At 42.0% G+C, this 16,711-nt stretch overlaps 1 protein-coding gene across 15 annotated transcripts in view; it reads right to left on the bottom strand.

The window, feature by feature from the left end:
• Positions 1–16,711, bottom strand: part of BPTF (bromodomain PHD finger transcription factor) — a 135,733-nt gene that overhangs the window by 89,842 nt on the left and 29,180 nt on the right. For all 15 annotated transcript variants that reach the window (XM_025279818.3, XM_025279801.3, XM_025279807.3 and 12 more), the window contains exon 2: positions 3,801–4,623. In XM_025279818.3, coding sequence (XP_025135603.3) covers positions 3,801–4,623 — 823 coding nt within the window. The remainder of the gene's footprint in view (positions 1–3,800; positions 4,624–16,711) is intronic.

Genomic DNA, 16,711 nt, shown 5'->3' with positions numbered 1-16,711 from the left:
CTGGTCAGGGAACTAAAATCCCACATGCCTCAGAGCTACTGAGCCTATGGGCCACAACAAAAGACCCCACGTGATGTAATGAAGATCCCAACTGCTGCAACTAAGACCTGACACAACCAAATAAATAAATATTTTTCTAAAAAGAACGAAATATGCCATTTTGCAGCAACATGGATGCAACTAGAGACTCTTAAACTAAGTGAAGTAAGTCAGAGAACAACATACACCATGATATCGCTTACATATGGAATCTAAATAAAGGGTACAAATGAACTGGTCTATGAAACAGAAACAGCATTACAGATGGAGAAAACAAATGCATGGCTACCAGAGGGTAACAGTGAGGAGGGACAAACTGGGAGACTGGGACTGACATATATACACTACTATACACAGCAGATAATGAAGAAGGACCCACGGTATAGCAAAGGGAACTCAACTCAATACTCTGTAATGGCATATATGGGAAATGAATTTTTAAAAAAGTAGGTATCTGTATGCGTGTAACTGATTCACTTTGTGGTACACCTGAAACTAACATAAAATTGTTAATCAACTATACTCCAAAAAAAATTTTTAAAACAAAAGATTAGAGAAAATAAAAATAACAACAACAAAAACTGGAAGCAGGAAAGCAAATGGACAAGTGATAACTGCCTTTAACAGAGCCAAGAAAGTGCAACCTGAAATATAAAGGGTGGAGCTGAGACCCAGCAATCATAATCCTCAGAAGACACTGAAATGTGGAGTATCGACAGCAGAGAAGGGCTTGACAGTTGCTTCAGGAGCAGATCTAGAGACCACTTACCTACCCACTTTAAGCCACTAAAGGTTTAATTACTACAGGAGGTAAAAGTTAGGTTCTCCGGACCGGGGGACACCGGGAACAAAGATACCATACAGAAAACCAAGGAACCAAGTGGCTGTGCACACAGTATGGAGAAGTCCCTTGGGAGTCCCTTGAGAGTCCCTTGGGCTGCAAGGAGATCCAACCAGTCAATCCTAAAGGAAATCAACCTGGAATATTCATTGGAAGGACTGATGCTAAAGCTCCAATACTTTGGCCACCTGATGCAAAGAGCCAACTCACTGGAAAAAGACCCTGATGCTGGGAATGATTGAGGGCAGGAGGAAAAGGGGGCAACAGAGGATGATGGTTGGATGGCATCATCAACTTAATGGACATGAGTCTGAGCAAACTCCAGGAGACAGTGAAGGACAGGGACGCCTGGCATGCTGCAGTCCACGGGGTCGCAAAGAATCAGACACAGCTGAGCGGCTGAACAAAAAGCAAAGCACACAGTAAAAGTGCCGTGCGTGGTAAATGCAGCCCATGTCTCCACCCGCCAGCCAGACCCTCACGCTCCACTCCACGCAGGACACACGCAAAGGCCCCTCTGGGCCACCTGACAAGCTGTGCCGTGCATGGTAAATGCAGCCCACGTCTCCACCCAGCCAGCCAGACCCTCACGCTCCACTCCACGCAGGACACATGCAAAGGCCCCTCTGGGCCACCTGACAAGCTGTGCAGTGTGTGGTAAATGCAGCCCATGTCTCCACCCGCCAGCCAGACCCTCACGCTCCACTCCACGCAGGACACACGCAAAGGCCCCTCTGGGCCACCTGACAAGCTGTGCCGTGCATGGTAAATGCAGCCCACGTCTCCACCCAGCCAGCCAGACCCTCACGCTCCACTCCACGCAGGATACGCGAAAAGGCCCCTCTGGGCCACCTGACAAGCTCAAGAGGAGGGCTAAAGATAGTGAGTGACACTGGGGATCACCAAGAACAAAGATTAAGAAAAATCACCTAAAGGTTAAGCTCAAAATTGACATAGCCTACCCACTTGCTCAGAACTTCTAATCAGCTGTAGAATCCCACAATGTTAATCAATCAAGAGCAAAAAACTAAAGATTAACAGACATCTAAGGATAGAAGAAACAAACAAACAAACAGCAGGGAGAAGCAGACTAGAAGAAACAGAGACCACACACAGAGTGGAAAAATATATGAAGAACGACCAAAAATATCTTCAAAAGTAAAAGAAATTTTTATTTCCAGAAAATAAAAGACCAGGATTTTATGTTATTTTAAAAAACGAGGATGATTTTAAGAACAAAAGAGCTCTTAAGAAATAAAAATGATAGGAAAGGAAAAATAAATACTAGGGCTTGAAGACCAATCTTCAGAAAAATCTTCCAGAAAAACTGAGCAACACATACGCACACCGAGCAACACGCATGCGTACACACACACACACACACACACACACACACACACTGCAAAGAAGACAAAGAGGAAAACTGGAGAGAAAAGATAAAATCAGAAGACCAAAACAGGAAGTCCAACATTCAATAAAACAACAGTTCAAGAAAAATGAAACAGGGAATAGGAGAGGAGGAAGTCCTCAAGGGAAGCTCTCTGAACTGACTCCACCGTCAGCCTGAAAGTGCCCACCACACACAATGGACAAAAACAGACCCACATGAGGCCGCGTCACTCTGCAACTGCAGGAGACACCAAGGCAAAGAGAAGGGTCATTAAGCTTCCAGGTAAGTCCAAACTGGTTAGATACAAAGAATCAATGAATGGGTTCAGATTTCTCAGCAGCAACACCGCAAGACAACAACGGCACAGAACTCTGAAATTCGCTCTTTACTCTGCACCGCTTTTAAAAACTAAGGGTGGGCCTGGCTAAGCTCCTCCTTTCTACCTGGCCCGGTCTGGCCGTATGCTGATGAAGTTTCCTCTCTCCTCTCCTCTCTTTCATTTCATCCCACGACAAATTTTCTGCTTTGACCTAGTTCTGAGAGCTTGAAGAAGGCTCTGAAAACTTTAGAAGCTGAAACTACAAAGCAGCCCACTCTCCCTGACCATACCTCTACAGGCTGTCCAAAACCAAGTCCACACTGCAACCCTGTCCATCACCCTCACTGAGCTCAACCCTCTGCTTCCCCAGACTTTCTCCCACTCTTCCCCCCGCCCTGCCTGGAAGCAATCTCTTGAAAACCCTCGGGAAAGCACAAGCCAAGACTATGAGCATGAGTTTGCTGGGTTTATCTTCTGGGAGGTTGCAATCAGTGTGTCAGCACCGATCTTTCCTGAGACAGCCGGTTTGTTCTTGCTGCTCCATTTCATGTACAGATACAGCAAAACTAAAAAGAGAAGCAAGAAAATCCTAACACCAAAGTGAGGATGGAGCCTATCCCGGGGGGCGGTGCAGGGAATCCCCCACTGTGGGGGAAGGGCCCACAGTGGCATGTGGCCTTCCACCTAGTAATTAATGTCTTTAAGTAATTTTAAGTAACTAATTTTTCCATCCTAGGTATTGAATACAATGGTGTACACTTTGCTTTTTCTCATCTACCCTTCTGTCCTTACAATTGTAAAAACTTGTTTTAATGCACATATTGCTTCAAGTTAGTAGTTATTAAACTATACAACTCACTGGGCTTCCCAGATGGTGCTAGTGGTAAAGAATCAACCTGCCAATACAGGAGACGCAGGACACACAGGTTTGATCCCTGGGTGGAGAAGATCCCCTGGAGAAGGACATGGCAATCCACTCCAGTATTCTTGCCTGGAGAATCCCATGGACAGAGGATCCTGGCAGGCTACAGTCCACTGGGTTGCAAAAATAGGACAACACTGAAGCGACTTAGCACACACGCATACAACTCCTTATTAAATCACAAAACTCTGTATCACGTCGGCAGCACAGCTCTGCTACATCAATCATGAAGGAAGCTGGCTTAATTTTAAATACACACACAAAAAAATCTAAGACCAGATTTACTCACATTATGAGTCTCCGGTTTAAGAACCAGTATTTCCTCCGACTTCTGTCATATCCGATAGGTTCATGTCGAATATAGGGTTTGTTTTTTTGGATTTCAGCAACGCAGTCAGTCACACCAGGCACCTTATGTGCTACACAGACTTCACACTGCCACTCATCCTCCGGCACCTCCTCGAGCGGCGGCTTCACGCATTCCAAATGGTACACCGCCGAGCAGGTCTCGCAGCAAAGCAAATCCCCGAGTTTGTGACAGACCCGACAGTGGTCGTCGTACTGGATCACCCCTTCAGACATCAACTCCTCACGGGCGATGTTTGTGGTGAGAAACTGATCGACTAAGAACTGCAGAACTTTGATTTTGTTCTCTACTGGTCCGTAAGGGTAGTCCTCTGCTTCTTGGTAAGGAAGAACGTGATGGTACTCCTTGTCACTCTCACAGTACACCCGCAGCACCTCTGGCCACGTCATGCCATCAATGAAATACAGCGTGGAATTCACGCTGTCTTTCAGATCGGCGGGTCCAAAGGTAGTATTGGAAGTGTCTTCTTCACGCAAGACTGCTTTCAAAAGCACGACGTGCATCTCTGCCATAAGCGTGCACTGCTCTTGACTCACCAGAGCCGCACAGAAGTCCTCGAAGCGAAACGGAGACAACCTCAGAACCGTGCCAAAGTTCCGCAGTACCTCATAAATGGCGATAACATTCATTATATGCTCGTTAGGCACCATTAAATCCTCAGAGGACTTGGGAAATTCAAGGGGCGGGATGTCTTTTTCTTCCAATATTGGAGAACGAGGCCGATGTACTCTTGGTTTTCGCCTACCTGTAAAGAAAGAAATGGTATAGTTACAAATCAATACCTCAACCTCTACCAACTACGGGTTTTCCCGTTTTTCCTGTTTGGATGTACATCCCCGAAAAGAGATATGTCATACTTCTATTTTTCTAATAACTGCCAAGTTCAAAGAACACCAAGATGCAATGATTTAGCTCTGATCTTTAAGTCTGTGGAATTTCTAAATGCAAAGTTTTCCCATTATATCCCAAACTAGAAGTACAAAAATATATTGCAATTATATTCAGTTCTCAATTACCTAGAGGGGTTAACTGGTTTACAAGCAACCATGATAAAAAAAAGTTAACAGTGTATTTGTGAAAGACCTGACGAGAATATAAGTGAAAAAAAGATATCTCCAAGAGAACAGGCGCAACACGGTGCCCCACTGCACTAAGAAACGGCTCTCAGCAACCAGACAGGAAGTCCACTGGTGCCGCAGCCCTTTCCTTGGCCAGAAGTTCTTTCTGAGTGCCACAGTGATGCTCAAGGTTAGGGCTGAGACAGAAAGAAGAAGGAAGAGAGAAGACAAGCAAGGTTCCAATACTGGGAGAAAATGAGGTCGGGGGTTCTCCTAAGAAACAGACAACAGACTCTAATTTTTCAGCATAAATTCATCAACAGCAGGTGCCTGTTTGCCAACTGATGAGCTGCAAGGTCCAGCCTAGGAATACTCATGGATGTAAATAAATATACCGATATATATCATTTGGGAGCTTAGTTTATAACAAGCATGCATATTTATTCAATCCTCTGAAAAAGTCTATGAAGTATTTTAATAAGAAAATTTGTGGGAAGAAACAAGTTTCTCTTAAAATGCTATGCCTGCATTACTATTATTACACTTTCCAATGATGTTTACAGAACAAGAAATGTATTTTTAAATATAAGGATTAATTTTATCAAGATCAGTTAACACTGAATTCATTTTTCACAATTAAGCTTTATGGTAACCATGGCTTTGGGTTGCTGGTCACCTCTTGATTGCCTCTTCTGTCCCCCATTTCTAAGCTCTCCTCAGGTCCAGCTAACTCTCATTAGGTACAAACTAAAAGGGCACAGGACACCAGGAGAAGAAAGTACACTAAAGGATATAAAAGGTCAAGAGCTTTTATACAAAGCACTACTCCCCATATTCATTCACTGGAAAGATTTTCCAAATAAGACTATATCCATTACTTTCTGTAGAAAAAGGTTCAAGGGATCATCACCCTAGGCCAGACTTCACAGGTGAGCCTACATAGTAAGGGGTTTCCCTGGTGGCTCAGTGGTAAAGAATCCACCTGCAAAGTAGAAGATGCAGGTTCGATCCCTGGGTCGGGAAGATCCCCTGGAGGAGGAAATGGCAACCCACTCCAGTATTCTTGCCTGGGAAATCCCATGGACAGAGGAGCCTGACAGGCTACAGTTCACGGGGTCGCAAAGAGTTAGACACAACTTTTAGTGACTGAGCACCCACCCTACGTAGTAAGGAAAGAAACCTCCTTCATCTCAGCAAATTTTCATCTACTACAAAGATGCAATTTTCACAGATTCAACTAAATCACAGAATCATCATATTAGTGATAAGCATCATGATGGTAATCCAGTCCATTTCACTGTCTTCTGGAAATTATTTGGTTCTCAGCTGCATAAGTATAAATAAGAGAAAGCCGAAAGGGATTAAAGCGAAGACTGAGCCTAGAGGAATCCCTCAAATCCAAGAGAAGAAACACAAGTCAAACCTGCTTACAGAGATAGTGCCTGTGTTCCTCTCAGCTGTTTATGCAAAATGCTGTCAAACAGAGTCCAAGCAAAGGATTGCAGAAGCAAAGGTTGGAAAAGTAGTTCAAGGACCAGAACACAGGGATCCTTAAATGTTAGGTGTAGGCATTTGCACAGCACTTTATTCGGGCAGTAATGAAGGTTGTTACAGGCTTTCTGAGCAGGTCAGGGACATGAGAAGAGTGTTCTAGAAAGTCTTCTCTGGCTTCAGTGTGTACAATGAAAAGGACAAGGGGAACAGATCAGAGACAGGGCATCTGCAACTACCGAGAAAATAAAGACTTGGATTCAGAGTCTGGCTGTGAGAACAAAGAAAAAGATGGATAAAAGTGACCTTATGAAGCAAGAAATCAAGTGGTGTGGAATATAACATGGCAACCGTAACATTTGACTCTGGTACCATTTCCTGCAAAAGACTAATTCCCCCAAACTCTTCTGAATTCTTGTCGCCTTCTCTGAGCCGTTTGTTACCTTATAATTTACCTGTTCATGGTATCTATTCCACCTCTGCAGCTGAACACCCACCTCTTAGACCTAAGAAAGATTTGGCATGCTTCTTTTACTGGCAGCGTTTGCCAGCATCACTCTCTTTAGAGAATTACCTCCCCCTACACCACCTGATTCTGATGGGGTCCCCACACACAGTATTCCATCTCCCGGTTGTTGGCACTGTGGGCCAGCTCGAGTCCTGCCTGAAGTTTTATATTCAGATGCTGAGTGAGAAGTGCTCTGAAGCTCATTCTTTCCAAGATGGTGGCCAGAGGTGGTCTGGGGCCAACCCACCTTTACCTCCCTTGTGGAAGAAGGGAATAAAGACAAGAAAACAGAAGAAACAGGAGTGGGAGAAAAGTACCGGCAGAAGCTGTCATTCAAATTTCCCAGTCACACAAACTAAGTGTGACTTGAAGCAAGTCGCTTGCTTAAAGTGAACATGTTGGTTTTCTGTCACTTGCAAAAAAAAGGCAACTGATTAAAACAGTATTTAACACAGTATATCAATCTTTTATAATGAGAAACTCAGAAAATTGCTATTTAAAGACTATCAATGAGAGCAGTTAATGTTTTTTCCTAAAAAAGACTGTTGATAGTACTCTTCTGTAGTAAATTAGACAGTAACAGAAACACTGTCCAACATCTAATTTTGAGGGATCAGCTTTCACAGATTCTACAAGATTTTGGATAACCACTGTATTCTGATTTAACAGTTCATTTAGCTTTATCTTAAGCTAAAGTATGTCTGCTTTCTATTAGGTTTAGAGGTAAGAGGAAGAAAGGCAAAAAAAGGCTCACAAATTCTACACTCCAGTATCTAGCTAGAAACCACAAAATAGGGTCTATTCAAACTACGACTATATACATACTGAACAATGTGAGCACTTTTCAAAGTTAACATTAAATACTGGTCAGTTCATTCTGAAGTATTATTGGGACAGTTTAAATAAGTTCAATTGTTAAGAAGGCAATTTGGCAAAAATCTATCTGAAGGCATAGCCCTTTGACCCAGCAATTCTACCTCCTACAAGTTATTCTACAGATAAACAGACACATGCACTTAAGTAATTACAAAATACTTAACGCAACAGTTTGTGTGTATTTTGTGGGTTTTTTCGTTTAACCTAAATATACATCAATAGTTAAATCATAAATTACAATGCATGTAGATAATAGCATCCAATATAGCAGTTGAAAAGAATAAGGTAATATTCATATGGGTTGAAATAAAAAATCTTGAAGATATGTTATTAAGTAGAAGAAAAAGCCAGCTACAAAATAATGAGAGAATGTCATTTGAGAAAAGAAATTAGAAACAAACAAAAAAAGGGAGGGAAGAGCAATATAGTATATCCATCCAAGAGGTCATATAAGGCTCTTTTTCATAGTTGCTCCTGGGGAGGAGAAATGGAGAAAAGGAAGGAAGAAAGGCCAGTTTTTTTTATCCTTTTATAGTCTTCAACATCACATGCATATATTTTTACTATAATATTTTAAGAAAAATACTGGACAGGTATCTATGCAACTATATAAAAATATTAATATTCAAATCAATAAAACGATGCTAATAATAATGGCTACTGATGGTCTTGTATGAATACAAATATAAGGTCATTATGCCAAATTCAAAGATTCAGGTTTAAGCATAGAATATAGTGTATTAAGAGAAAACTCGTAAAATTAAACCACTTACGCACCTCAACTGTCAATCACTAGTTTTAGCAAGTCAAGTCATTTCCACTCTTCAGGGAAATGTATTTATAATATACCACTGAAGATTATCCTCATTACCATTGCAACACTGATATAATATCTAGCAGATAAATTATATTAATTTTCCGGTATTAAAGAAAAAAGTGATTAACGTCAACCTCACTAGCTATCTGGAAAAGGCAGAGTAAAACCACAATGGGATACTGTTTCATACTTATCAACAGACAAAAATTTTAAAGTCCATCCAAACAAACTTTTGAGAAGAACAGGCAACAACAGAAACACTGATAGATCATCTTCAGGACCCTAAAGTGGCACCACCACTTTGGGGAGCAAGTCAGTACCAGTCAGGTTAAGGTTATACACATAACCTTGAGAGGGCAGTCTGCAAACTTTTTGTCCATGACCCAAAGTAAGAATACATTTTATATCTCAATCTAGTATATAGCCCAAAAGTAAAGTCTTTTAAGCACTACTCTTAGCTTTCCTCAAAGCTCAGATGGTAAAGGATCCACCTGCAATGCAGGAGACCCTGGTTTGATTCCTGGGTCAGGAAGATCCACTGGAGAAGGGATAGGCTACCCACTCCAGTATTCTTGGGCTTCCCTTGTGGCTCAACTGGTAAAGAATCCACTTGAAATGTGGGAGACCTGGGTTCAATATCTGGGTTGGGAAGATCCCCTGGAGAAGGGAACAGCTACCCACTCCAACATTCTGGCCTGGAGAATTCCATGGACTGTACAGTCCATGGGGTCACAAAGAGTTGGACATGACTGAGTGACTTTCACTTTCTTTCACTTTCTCTTAGACTAATATCTTCTCTTCCATCCCATTTTAATACCTTCTATTCCATTCTTTTCTGCTTTTAAAACATGCTGCATGCAGCCCACAATCTGAAAAACACTTCTCAGGAATTTCCTGGCATCCAGTGGTTAGGACTCTGCACTTCCACGGAGTGGGGCACTGGTTCCATCCCTAGTTGGATCCTGCCAGCCTCACAGGGGCTTCCCTGGTGGCTCAGTGGTAAAGAATCCACCTGCCAAGACAGGAGACGCAGGAGATGTGGATTCAATCCCTAGGTCAGGAAGATCTCCTGGAGGAGGAAATGGCAACCAACTCCAGTATTCTTGCCTGAGAAATCCCATGGATAGAGGACCTGGCAGCCTACAGTCCCCAGCCACAAAGACTCTGACACAACTGAGCACAGCACAGCATGCTGTCCAGAGTGGCCAAAATATAAAGTTTGAGATGCTGCCTTGAAACTATCCATCCTAAAACTAGAAGTGCAGCAAAATCACATGGTACACTGTTAAAGAAAGCACAGGAGAACTGTACAAAAAAGATCTTAAAGACCCAGATAACCATGACAGTGTGATCACTCACCTAGAGCCAGACATCCTGGAGTGCGAAATCAAGTGGGCCTTAGGAAGCATGACTTTGAATGAAACTAGAAGAGGTGATGGAATTCCAGTTGAGCTGTTTCAAATTCTAAAAGATGATGCTGCGAAAGTGCTGCACTCAATATGCCAGCAAATTCGGAAAACTCGGCAGTGGTCACAGGACTGGAAAAGGTCAGTTTTCATTCCAATCCCAAAGAAAGGCAATGCCAAAGAATATTCAAACTATTGCACAATTGCACTCATCTCACACGCTAGCAAAGTAATGCTCAAAATTCTCCAAGCTAGGTTTCAATAGTACTGAGTGAACTGAGCGAGAACTTCCAGATATTCAAGCTAGATTTAGAAAAGGCAGACGAACCAGAGATCAAATTGCCAACATCCGCTGGATCATCAAAAAAGCAAGCGAGTTCCAGAAAAACATCTACTTCTGCTTCATTGACTATGCCAAAGCCTTTGACTGTGTGGACCACAACAAACTGTGGAAAATTCTGAAAGAGATGGGAATACCAGACCACCTTACCTGGCTCCTGAGAAATCTGTATGCAAGTCAGGAAGCAACAGTTAGAATCAGACATGGAACAACGGACTGGTTCCAAACTGGGATAAGAGTACGTCAAGGCTGTATATTGTCACCTTGCTTACTTAACTTCTATGCAGAGTACATCATGCAAAATGCTAGGCTGGATGAAGCACAAGCTGGAATCAAGATTGCTGGGAGAAATACCAACAACCTCAGATATGCAGATGACCCCATCCTTGTGGCAGAAAGCGAAGAGGAACTAAAGAGCCTCTTGATGAAAGTGAAAGAAGAGGGTGAAAAAGCTGGCTTAAAACTAAACATTCAAAAAACTAAGATCATGGCATCCAGTCCCATCACTTCATGGCAAATAGATGGGGAAACAATGGAAACAGTGACAGACTTTATTTTGGGGGACTCCAAAATCACTGCAGAGGGTGCTGCAGCCACAAAATTAAAAGACACTTGCTCCTTGGAAGAAAAGCTATGACAAACCTAGGCAGCATATTTAAAAGCGGAGATATTACTTTAACAACAAAGTCCTTATAGTCAAAGCTATGGTTTTTCCAGTGAGGTGAAGGTGAAGGTGAAGTCGCTCAGTCGTGTCCGACTCTTTGCGAAGGTGACTCTTATGGTTTTTCCAGTAGTCATGTACAGATGTGAGTGTTGGACCATATAGAAAGCTGAGTGCCGAAGAATTGATGCTTTTGAACTGCGGTGTTGGAGAAGACTCTTGAGAGTCCGTTGGACTGCAAGGAGATCAAACCAGTCAATCCTAAAGGAAATCAGTCCTGAATATTCATCGGAAGGACTGATACTTAAAGTTCCAATACTCTGGCCCCCTGAAGAGAAGAACTGACTCATTGGAAAAGACCCTGATGCTGGGAAAGACTGAAGGCAGGAGAAGGGAATGACAGAGGATGAGAAGGTTGGATGGCCTCACCAAATTGACGGACAAGAGTTTGAGCAAACTCTGGGAGTTGGTGATGGGCAGGGAAGCCTGGTGTGCTGCCAGCCATGGGGTCGCAAAGAGTTGCACACAACTGAGTGAATGAACGGAACTGAACCGAAACTGTTAAAAGTAGAGTATCAAAATGCAACTCAAATTTACAGAACCCCAGGTGAAGCTCAGTAATCTGTAGTTTTAATCTTTCTCCCCAGATAATTCCCATGTGCAGTAAAGTTGGAAAATTAGGGCTTTACTGAAATTGGATATTCCCCCTACCAAACAAAAAGTAGAGCTTTGGTGGAAACTCAAGGTAAGAAAGCTAAGAGGCCGCCTCAAGGCACGATTAGAAGAGGACTGGTGTGAAAGGAAACTGAAGCCTAATCAAAGACATTAATAAGACCACAAAGAGAATATGCTAAGGATGGAAAGTGGTCTGCATGGGGAGTCGGGGTGGAGTGGGGAGGGGAACCAAAGACCAGAAATTTGCCAATGTATTTCCAACACAGACTGGCTTAAGGGAGAGTTTCTTGACTGAACAACAAGGATTCTGGCCCATGTGACAGATTATTACCTTAACAGAAGAATTATGTTTTTATGTACACTATTTAAATAACCTGGCAGTTGCTGAGGCAACACTTTCCACTCCTCTGAATTCCATAATAGAAGTTTACTTAATAGGGTCTATGGGGACACCTCTTCTCTGAGCTCTCTGGAAGAACTGGTCAATAACACTAAGTGTTAACTGTTGCTTGGGGTCCTTTTCTACACGCCTGGGTTTTTTAAATATACACTTTTGGCACAATCTGTATTTGTTAATTTCCTATTGTTTTCATTTAAAAACTTGTCTATACATTTTAAGTAGATATTGCCTTCATTTGCTGAAGCTGCGAGAAATCCTAGACCTTTTTCAAGGCCCTGATAAGATGTTACCTTTCCGTCTTCTTCTGGGCCTCTGGGCCCGGTGCTTCTCTGACACTTTGTACAGCTCTCTGTTATAGCGTGAGCACGTTTATACTACAGGCAATTACTCATGGGTCCTCAGCTCATCTGTTAACTTCTTGAGAGCACAGACCATGTTTTACTGTAATAACTAAAATTAAAAAAGTGTTCAACAAATGATACCCAGAAGCAAAACTACCTACAAAGGGCAGAGATCCAGGGGTGCAGTCAGGCCAAGATTAAAATCCAGATGCCACTGCAGATGTTTCAGTTTGGCTTACACATTTTTACTGTTTTAATACTAAGAAGGATATTTACAGTATTTTCAGACTTTTCGACCCTATAACTCTATATATATGTGTTTCTATGGAAAAAAATGTTAATATTGTCTCCCTATTTCTAACTGCTATCTGAGGGAAGAAAGTATTGGTGTACAGGGTGAGTGAAGTTTGTTTCCAACAGAAGTTAATATTCAGTATCTAATCAAGTCTCATTCTTTAATCTAATGTTACACATAAACCATGAATGGCATAACAAAATAAATCATCTGTAATATGTTTACTGGGCTTCCCAGGTGGCTCAGTGGTAGATAAGTCACCAGCCAATACAGGAGACTGGGGTTCAGTCCCTGGGTCAGGAAAATTCCCTGGAGAAGGAAACTGCAACTCACTCCAGTATTCTTGCCTGGGAAATCCCATGGACAGAGGAGCCTGGTGGGCTATATATAGCCCATGAGGTCGCAAAGAGTCAGACACAACTTAGCAACTGAACAACAATCTATTTACTAGTCATCTTCTTAAAATTGGGCTCCCGTGGTGGCTCAGGCAGTAAAGAATCTTGCCTGCAATGCAGGAGACCCAGGTTCAATCTCTGGGTCGGTAAGATCCCCTGGAGAAGGTAATGGCTAATCACTCCAGTATTTGTGCCTGGAGAACTCCATCAACAGAGGAGCTTGGCAGGTTACTGTCCATGGGGTTGCGAAGAGTTAGATGCCACTGAGCAACTAACACACACTGTTTTTTAAATTATGAAACTAATTTGTCCAAAGTAACAAGGATATCTCCCTTTGATCTGGAAGAGTGTCCCAATCTAGCTTTAAGGTTATTACTCACAAGTTTGTGCTCTTCCGGTGAATCTCCTTTGTCTCCATTCCCTATCCTCCCATTTTAGTAATAACAGGAAAAATAGTAGCAGCTAGCTTTCACAAGGGCTTCCTATACGCCAGAGAGAGGAACTGTGCTAATAAACACATTTAAATGCATTATCTCCACATCAACTCCATGAACTAGGTATTATTATTATCATCTCCTTTTAAAGATGCATGTAGAAAGGCTGAATGACTGGTCCAAGGTAACAGTCAGTGCCACTAAGAGTTACAGTAAAGGAGAAGTCCACCTGTCTCGTAAGCTTATGCTCTTTACTGCATTAGACTTTCTCCCCTATTGTTAAAAAACCACTGGAGTCAACCTCTCAGGTAAAAGGGATTTGAGAAATAAGAAGAGTCCTTTGTGCAGGTGGCAGAAATAGCAGCTAAAGGAGATCAATGACACAGTTAGAAAGTTTGGACATCTAAAGCAAAAATTTTAACGAGGCATCATTTCAAGTGCTTAATGGCCATGTATGGTTAGTGGCTTACCAGACTGGACAGTACATATACAGAACATTTCCATCACCACAGAAAGTTCTTTGGAGAACCCTGGTCTAGAAATGTATCTAGGGACTACTCCACAACCCTAGCCCCCTGGGTTAACAACACAAGGCTAAAATGCATTTCAGTAGTCTCTCCCTTTAAAACAACTGCAAAATACAAAAAGCATTCTCTGTGAAATTCCAGCAAAATAAGGAGTCTATCAAAACTGAAATAAAGATGTAAGCCTCAGATAAAGAAACCCATATAAATATATACACCTACATACAGATTTAAGAATTGATAAGAGTACACAATACGCGCTCTAAAGAAGCACCCCCAAAATTGGAAATAACCTAAATGTTTATCAGGAGGAAATGGATAAATATAATGGAATACTACATAGTATTTAAAAACAAATGAACTAGGTGTATCAACACGAACAATGAATACTTTTTAAAAAGTGAAACAAGCAAGTTAATTAAACACCCAAAGACCATCTACGTAAAAATTTTAAACATAAAACAATAATGGCATACAAACATATGTAAGTGAAAGTGAAAGTTGCTCAGTCGTGTCCGACTGTTCGCAACCCCATGGACTGTAAACTGCCAGGCTCCCCTGTCCATGGAATTCTCCAGGCAAGAATACTGGAGTTCCTTCTCCAGGGGATCTTCCCAACCCAGGGATCAAACCCAGGTCTCCCGCATTGAAGGCAGACTCTTTACCGTCTGAGCCACCAGGGAAGTCCATAAACATATATAGGACAAGTATAAAACACACCAACTTCAGGAGAATAAATACCTCTGGAGGAGCAAGGAAGGGAAAAGGAGAGAGAATGTTAACCTCTAATATTCTCTTAAAATAGACAGAACTGGAACAAATACGGAGAAAATGTCAGTATTTACTAAATCTAGCTAGGGTGTTAAAGAGTGTACATTATCTTATTTTTCAAACTTTTTTGAATGCCTGAAATATTTTCTAGTTATTTTCAGAGGAAAGTTTCTTTCTTTTTTTTTTTTAAATACAAAGTTTTTCTTTTATTTTGAACAATCATATGCATTTTTATGAAATTAAGAGGGAAAACTAGCCTTATGTTTATTTAACATCATTACCATTTCCAGTCTTCTCCATTTTATGCATTTTCATACCTGTTACATTTCCCTTCATCCTGCTGCTGCTAAGTCGCTTCAGTCGTGTCCGACTCTGTGCGACCCCATAGACGGCAGCTCACCAGGCTCCCCCGTCCCTGGGATTCTCAAGGCAAGAATACTGGAGTGGGTTGCCATTTCCTTCTCCAATGCATGAAAGTGAAAAGTGAAAGTGAAGTCGCTCAGTCGTGTCCGACTCTTAGCAACCCCATGGACTGCAGCCTACCAGGCTCCTCCATCCATGGGATTTTCCAGGCAAGAGTACTGGAGTGGGGTGCCACTGCCTTCTCCCGAAAGTTTCTTATATTTGACAAGTTTACTTCCATAGTACGCTTAATTGTTGTGTCCAGCTCTTTGTGACTCCATGGATAGTAGCCCACCAGGCTCCTCTGTCCATGGGATTCTCCAGACAAGAATATTGGAGTGGGCAGCCATTCTCTTCTCCAGGGGATCTCACCCACCCAGGGATCTAACCCAGGTCTCTGCATTGCAGGCGGATTCTGTACCATCTGAGCCACCAAGGAAGCCCCTGAAAATTAGCACCACTATGAGCTCAGTTGGGTCCAACTCTGCAACCCCATGGACTGTAGCCCACCAGGCTCCTCTGCCCATGGATACTGGAGTGGGACTTACCACTGAACTCAATGGTTCTTCAACCATTTCTGAATATGCTACTTTCTGTATAGTCAAGAAATTTCACTATAGTAGAAAAGGTGAAATTCTGGCTTCAACAAAAGTTGAAGAATTCATTTACTAATTTCTTTTAGCCTTTGAAAAATAAAAATTTTACATAGTATTATACCTCTTTAGTTTCTTCTCCAAATAAAACGTTTCTAGAACAGTTTAGAAACATTGTAAGTAACATTACCAAAGAATCTTGCTTCTTAAATATCTGGCACAAAAACTATTACGACATAAAAATCTCTTAAGTTTTCACAATGAATTAAAAAAGAATCTATCAGTCCACAGTAACACTCAAAAGGAAGGAAGGGAGAGCTCTTCAAATGCTAATATATGAAAGAATGAAAAATCAGAAAAAAATCATTATGCAATCACGAGTGTAATAACCGATTCAGGCAAGGCCTGAATGAATGCTAAAACCACTGGGTGAGAGCCTGATGGGCAATGGGATATTCTCACCATAATATCACCTCATAAATTACCTATTCCTAAAAGGCAGACTCAACCTTTACAAAGTGATCAAACTTATTGTCAATAATGGGACAAACTGATGCCATGCCTTCTGCTGAGATGCGCAAAGGAAGACACAACATCTCTTACACAGAATTCCCACCAAAAACATCTAAACTGAGTCTATAAAGAGCAATCAGATAAACCCAAACAGTGAGACGCTCTGAAGACAACTGGCCTAGACAATTAAGAAATGTCATTGTTGGGGATTCCCCAGTGACCCAGTGGTTAGGACTCCATGCTTCCACTGCTGAGCGGCTGGGTTTGATTCCTGGTCAGGGAACTAAGATCCTACAAGCTGAACGATGTGGCCAAAAAAAACAAAAAGTCATT

Source organism: Bubalus bubalis, chromosome 3 (genome assembly GCF_019923935.1).
Source record: "Bubalus bubalis isolate 160015118507 breed Murrah chromosome 3, NDDB_SH_1, whole genome shotgun sequence".
Taxonomy (NCBI): Eukaryota; Metazoa; Chordata; class Mammalia; order Artiodactyla; family Bovidae; genus Bubalus; species Bubalus bubalis.
Note: the sequence above shows the minus strand (reverse complement) of the source record. Positions and strands in the feature narration are given on the sequence as shown.